General features: G+C 38.2%; 1 protein-coding gene across 1 annotated transcript in view; it reads left to right on the top strand.

Annotated features, from left to right (window-relative positions):
• Positions 1 to 831: 831 nt before the first annotated feature.
• MKKS (McKusick-Kaufman syndrome) overlaps positions 832 to 7,127 on the top strand; it is a 10,104-nt gene continuing 3,808 nt past the window's right edge. The window contains exons 1-3 of the mRNA XM_006870391.1: positions 832 to 1,816; positions 5,507 to 5,682; positions 6,596 to 6,706. Coding sequence (XP_006870453.1) covers positions 832 to 1,816; positions 5,507 to 5,682; positions 6,596 to 6,706 — 1,272 coding nt within the window. The remainder of the gene's footprint in view (positions 1,817 to 5,506; positions 5,683 to 6,595; positions 6,707 to 7,127) is intronic.

Genomic DNA, 7,127 nt, shown 5'->3' on the forward strand with positions numbered 1-7,127 from the left:
ACATTTCCAAGAAAATCAAGGTTATAGATAAAAACATTAAATCTGGATATAAAAATAAAAGCATTTGGGCCCTTTTTTAAAATTCAGAGACCAAATTCTATGAGTATTATAATGTGGAAACAAAATATGGAAGCTTGTCATATTTTAATAGCTATACGTTAAACTTTTTAGCCATGCTGTGCATTCCAAAAATGTTGTAATATAAACAGTTTTTCTTGTAGGAATTCATATAAGAATAAACGAATGTTAAGTCTTATTTCTCATTTTCTGGAGACTGAGTAGCTCTCTTGTGCCAATCATCTGTTCCTTTTTCTAAAGCGGGAGCAGAATATGAAAATAAATTACTAAATTGCAACCTAAAATGATTTTGGAATTATTTCTCTAAAATGTTTTCTTTCTGTTTGTTACAGAACGACACAGCTTTGAATCTGAACTTGATACTGAAAGAAGAAATGAAAAACATCAGTTGGATTAGAAAGAACTGGCTTCTTGTAGCTGGGGTGTCCTTCATAGGTGTCCATCTTGGAACATATTTTATTCAGAGGGCTGCAAAACAGTCTGTAAAGTCTCAATCTGGAAGAAAACAGAAAAGTATTGAAGAATGAAGTGAAATCAATATTTAGATTTACTAATATGTTATGAAATCATGACGTGCTAATTAGCTTTGTGAACATGGAACTCTTTAATATTGTGACCACAGTACTGCAGATTCAGACTTTGGTTCTTAAAGAATAATTTTTCTTTCCTATTAAAACCCATGGCTGAGCAATACATAGAAAACTATGGTTAACAAAATAAAAACTATCTTCCCAAGTTACCCCCTGAAGTAAGATGTCTCGTTTCGAAGCTAAAAAGCCATCCGTGTGTGAAAGTGAACCACTAACATGTGAGCGGGTCAGGGCCACACTTGGTGTCTTAAAAGGAATCGTCACGTCGTGCTATGGCCCTTCCGGTCGGCTGAAGCAGCTGCACAATGGTGTTGGAGGGCATGTGCGCACAACCTCACAGTCCTCAGCCCTGCTCCATAGCCTGGCGGTCACCCACCCTGTATTAAAGCTCCTGACCGCTTCCATGCAGAACCATGTGTCGTGCGTCAGTGACTGTGGCTTGTTCATGGCCATTCTGTGCTGTAACCTGGTTGAAAATGTTCAGGGAGTAGATGTGACACCCACCACTGTCATTGAATTAAATAAGCTGCTTGTGAACCTCTGCACCAGTTATCTCAAGTCTGAGGCCTGTGGTTGTCGGATCCCAGTTGACTTCAGTAGTACCCAGATCCTCCTGGGCCTGGTGCGCAGCATATTGATCAGCAAACCTGCCTGTATGCTCACCAGGATGGAAGTAGATCACATGAGCACTTTAGTTCTGAGAGCCTTTCTGCTTACAATTCCAGAAAAGGCCAAAGAGCACATCATTTTAGGAAGGAGTATAATTGTACCTTTAAAAGGTCAGAGGGTTATGGATTCTACCGTATTACCTGGAATGCTCATTGAAATGCCAGAAGCTCAATTGATGAGGGTTTTGCCTGTGAAAAAATCAAGCGCCCTCAAGGTGGCACTCTTTTGTGTGTCTTTATCTGGAGACTTTTCTGACACTGGAGAAGGAACATTGGCAGTCAGTGATGGAGTGTGTCTTGAAAGTGCAGTTCTGGACCAGTTGCTTAACCTAGGGAGGCAGCTAGTTAGGGACCATGTAGATATTGTCATGTGTCAAAAAGTTATCCACCCATCACTGAAACAGTTTCTCAGTACACATCATGTTGTTGCAATAGACCGGGTTGGAGCAGCTCGGATGGAACCACTGAGTAAAATGACAGGTAAAAAGTACTCTCAACTGTCGCCCCTTATAGTTTAATATGTCACACTTTTGAGCAAAAATATTCTTGATGTGTATTGATATCTGCATTGATTGATAACTGTATTGATATCTTGAAAAACTTTAGAAACCGCAAACCTCACAGCATGTGCACATACCATTTCTGACAGCGAAGGTGGTTTCTGTATCATCTATTTTAAAACTGAGTGGTTATGGCCATTTGCTACACATTTCTCAGCCCCAAAACATACTTCAGAGCGGTAATTTAAAACTATTAACCTCCATCTGTTTTACAGATTATTGAGGAATCTAACATTCTCAGAATCACATTTCCTTTGTATGCAAAATACTTAACATTAGAATTTTACAGAGCTCCTAGATCACATGTCCTACCAGAAAGTTACTTTGTGTTTGCAGATGGAATCTTTTCCCTACACTTTTCATCATAAATCCAACAAACTACTGCCATATAAATGTTGTTATTAAGTGCCATCGAGTCAATCCTGACTCATAACAACCCTGTATAGGGTTTCCAAGGAGTGAATGGTGGGTTTGAACCACTAGCAGTCCACTGCGGATCCTACAGCCCCACACCAGGACTTCACTGTTTAAGTTGTTGTTATGTGTCATGGATTTGGTTCTGACTCATATCGACCCTGTACAGGATTTCCAAGGCTGTAAATCTTTAAGGAAGCAGAAAGCCTCATCTTTCTCCCATGGATCAGCTAGTAGTTTCAAACTGCTGACCTTGAGGATAACAGCCCGATTCGTAACCACTACGCTACCAGAGCTCCTTACTGTATAAGTGTTTCCTAGTTAGATTTAGAGTCCTGTTGTGTCACTGTAGGATAAGCACTGGTTGGTTTGAACCACAAGGTTGGCTGTTCAGACTCACCATTCGCTCCTTGGAAACAGGGTCACCATGAGTCAAAAACGGCTCGAAGGCACTTAACAACAATTAGATTTGGGGGACAGGTGCATGCACAGGCTCTAAATCCCCTATTATTTAAAGCTGAGTTTGAGAACAAGGGCCACCATTTTATTTTCAGCACCTAAAACAAAACTGGCTAACAGTACATGTTCTATAATATTTGCTGAATTGACTAATACATTTAATAACAGAATATGTTGCTGTTGTTATGTGCCGTGGAGTTGGTTCTGACTCATAGCAACCCTGTACAGGATTTCTGAGGCTGTAAATCTTTATAGAAGCAGAAAGCCTCATCTTTCTCCCGCAGAACAGCTGGTAGTTTCAAACTGCTGACCTTGCGGTTCACAGCCCAATTTGTAACCATTACGCTACCAGAGTTCCTTAACAGACTATAGTGGGCAGGAATTTCATTTTACAAAATTACATTCAAATATTTTCACGGCCATAGCAACCCTATAGTTATGCCGAAGTCGAAATTAAATTGTCAAACAGACACTGATTTTTCTTTACGTCAGTGAGCTATGCTTGCCTGTTCCTCTAACACCTGTACGAGCCAGAGAAAATTAACCTTTGTTGTTGTTATATGCCGTGGAGTTGGTTCCGGCTCATAGCGACCCTGCATAGGGTTTCCAAGGCTGCAGATCTTTACGGGAACAGAAAGCTTCATCTTTCTCCCGTGGAACACCTGGTAGTTTCAAACTGCTGACCATGAGATTAGCAGCCTGATTCGTAACAACGACGCTATCAGATCTCCTTAGAGCCCCATTTTTGTCACTCTTCGGTATCTCTAACTGCACTTATTAGCTATCTCAAAGATGGTCATTTAGTTTGCACTATTATATAATGACTTTAAAAAATAATTAATCATTTTTAAAGCATTAGATAAATATTAGACCATTGTTGAGCTTCACTATTTTTATTATAAATCATCAAAACGCAATATTGATGCCAAGTTTTGAATCCATGTTTCTCAGTTATTGCCCTACCATCGTACAACTGTCAAATGACCCTAAAAGGAGAAAGCATTAAGAAGTGGAAACAATGGCATCAGTCCCAGATCAGGAGAGAAAGGGAAAGAAAAAAACAAAACAGAAAACTTCATGCACATGTTTAGGTAAACTTTTAGAATAGGTTGAATATGCTTTGGGCATCATCCCTGATGTAGTCAGCATTAATCTCTTGGCTCTCCCATTTCTAAAGCCAAAATTCCTATTTTGGGAGTAAAGTTGATGTGGCTAAATAATGAAGATAAATCTGGATGACGTTACAATAGATGTAGTGATTTACAGGGCATTTTTGACATGTTTTGTGAAGTAGGCATTATCATCCTCATTTTACTCTTGTATAGGAAAGCCCACCTAGAAAGTTAAATGGCATGAATGACTTGTTCTGCATCTGGACTCTGAAAAGTAGTAATGCTGAGATCTCACTCCATATCCTCTGTTTCCATAACATGGGAACACAGTAACATTGAGGCATTTGTTTATAGATCACTCTTGGAGTTCAGAAGTTAAAAAAAAAAAAAAGGATATGCAGAAAAGGGAAATTGTCCAGTGATTATAATCCGGCTTCTTGCATGACTTTTAGAACTGCAAATGTTTTTAGACATCATTGTTTAACTGTTAGTTTAAAAGATGAAGAAACTGGCCCAATGGAGTGAACCGTTCAGAGTTACAGCTTTAATCTTTAGATTGTAAATTTGCATTATTTTTTTATTGGAATAGATTGAGGTGTTTTTGCTTTTATGTTTTACATAATTACCACTACATTATATTTTCTAAATATTCAAGTCCTCTTAAATTCTCATTTATTCATATTCCATGAATTCCTGATTTGTGAGAGTTTACTATTTGACCTGAGAACAAAATAATATATCAGAGAATAGTTTAACTGTTGTTGAGTTGGTTCTGACTCATCGTGACCCTATATAGGGTTTCCAAGGAGTGACCAGTTGGTTTGAACCACCAGTCTTGTGGTTAACAGTCCAGTGATTATTCTACAGTGCCATACCAGAATCAAAGAATAGCAGAGGGAAAAAGGCATTTCACATACTTTATTTGTCAAAATTTATATAACTGTTGTTAAGTGCCTTCAAGTCGTTTATGACTCATACGACCCTGTATAGGGTTTCAGAAGAGTGACTGGTGAGTTTAAACCGCCGACCTTGTGGTTCAAAGGACCAGTGCTGCTTGCGTACAAAAAGAATTGCTAGACCAAAAAAAAAAAAAAACAATTTAGCTGTTCACTAAATATAGCCCCAAAACAATTCAAGTACAAATCTATTTGGGTAGCTTAATTTGTTTTATTTATAATAAAATAGCTGGTCTCCTCACTTTACCCCTATTCCAGCTTAACCAAGTCCTTTTGAGGTCTCTGATCCCCTGAATGGGCTTCCAGAGAGAGGCCTGTTAAGTGCTGTCGAGTCATCAGTTCCGACTCAGCAAAATTGCGTGCAAAATGTTGAATGCGTTTTCTTGGAGAAAGAGCACAAAATAGCTTTCAACAGATTTTCAGAGCTACAAATCACAAGAAATTAAGGATCTCTGCTTGTATATCATTTTAGTGGTCGAATACAAATTTCACATCACACTTTAATAGAATGCTAATTTCATAAATTTCAAGAGAGGCATCTTATTTCTTTGTACTGCAGTTCATATTTTAAATGATCTACTTGGCCAGGAAGAATTCTAATACTAAGGGATTGTTATGTTCACCTTTGCTTATATATTTTGTGTTTTCTAAACTTCAAAAAAAAAACAGGAACACAGCCTATTGGTTCCTTAGGCTCAATCTCTCCAAGGAGTTATGGAAGCGTGAAAGATTTGTGCTATGCAGAATTTGGCTCCAAACACTTTTTCCATCTTCTTCCTGATGAAGTGACTGTCTCCAGCTTGCTTCTCTGCAACAGAAATGACACGGCCTGGGATGAGTTGAAGGTAGGTAACAAACGAATTCCACATCCGGGTGCCGAGGCTGGGATTAAATTGTCACTCAGACAGATACTGATTTTTCTTTACATGAGCGAGCCATGCTTCCCTGTCCCGCCACTCTGTGGTATAGAAATTAAAAGCAAAAATGGGAGAAACAAAGTCACAAGTAAACTAATATAGTCCTGCTTGTGGCTTTACAGTAGACTGGGAATGTGATAACAATTACACTTGTATTTACCCACAATTTAAAGGCCGCTGGCTGGTAGGAACTTTTCTGAGAAATTAATTTGAACTGTATATGCTTTGGTACTGATGTGTATGAATAATTCATTTTGAAAATGAGTCCCCTAGTCATTGCCTATTATCGTCATCTTTAGTGGAGTGTGTCGTTCACTGATAAAACATGCGACTTCATAAGGTAAGTGAAAACTGATAGAACTAAGTCACCAAGATTTTTGTGTGCTCAAGGATATATACTTGATGACTATTCAAGGTCTCTGTGTTTTCTGTTCATTATTGTGAGGCTGTAAGCTGTACCCTTTCCAAAGCAATTAGAAACAAGTTCTATACGGTATTTATCCAACAAATGTAGTTAGCCCAAAGTAATTTTTTCATAGAAGTCCTAGCAAACATTACTGACCCCGATATTTTGAGGCCATCCATCTGTGAATCTCAATTTGAAAAGCTAACTGTATATGAAAGAAAATGATCGTCAGAGTCCACAAAAACAAACATCTGACTAAAGTATCTTTGATCTCCTTTATTAGTTCAAAATGTATTAATCAGATTAGAACCCTGGCAGCACTTCTTCCTGTTCTTTTGCAATTAAAATCAGGTTCTGAGTCCTCTCTGATCCTTTGAAAGCAGGATTATGTTTCTTCATGTACCTGATAGGAATGTGATTGTGTTCCTTTTTTAGCTCACATGTCAAAAAGCACTGCATGTCTTACAGTTAACAATCAAGGAACCATTCGTTTTATTGGGAGGTGGCTGTACTGAAACTCATTTGGCTGCATACATCAGACACAAGGTAGGCTAACTAGTCCTCCTGTGGAGATTAAATGAATTCTCAGTAACTTTCATTTTATGAGATAATAAGTCAAACTGTAATGCCCTGAAACCTTTGACACTTAATTTCTCAGTGGTCTAAGTCAGATAGTATATATGAAAACACTTGAGAAAAAATAGCATCTATAAATATCAGGTACTATTATTATTGTGATGATAGTTACTAATCCGATCTTAGCAAACAGTCACCTTCTTTATTGTCTACTACATTATATATATTATTATGTATGTTGTTGTTGTTAAGTGTTGTCGAGTTGATTCTGACCCATAGCGACCCTGTATAGGGTTTCCGAGGAGCAGCTGGTGACCTGCTGATCTTGCAGTTTAAACGGCTTTGCATTAACTCACAGTGCCACACCAGGACTCATATAGGATGATATATA

Source organism: Chrysochloris asiatica, unplaced genomic scaffold (assembly GCF_000296735.1).
Source record: "Chrysochloris asiatica unplaced genomic scaffold, ChrAsi1.0 scaffold00141, whole genome shotgun sequence".
NCBI classification, from domain to species: domain Eukaryota; kingdom Metazoa; phylum Chordata; class Mammalia; order Afrosoricida; family Chrysochloridae; genus Chrysochloris; species Chrysochloris asiatica.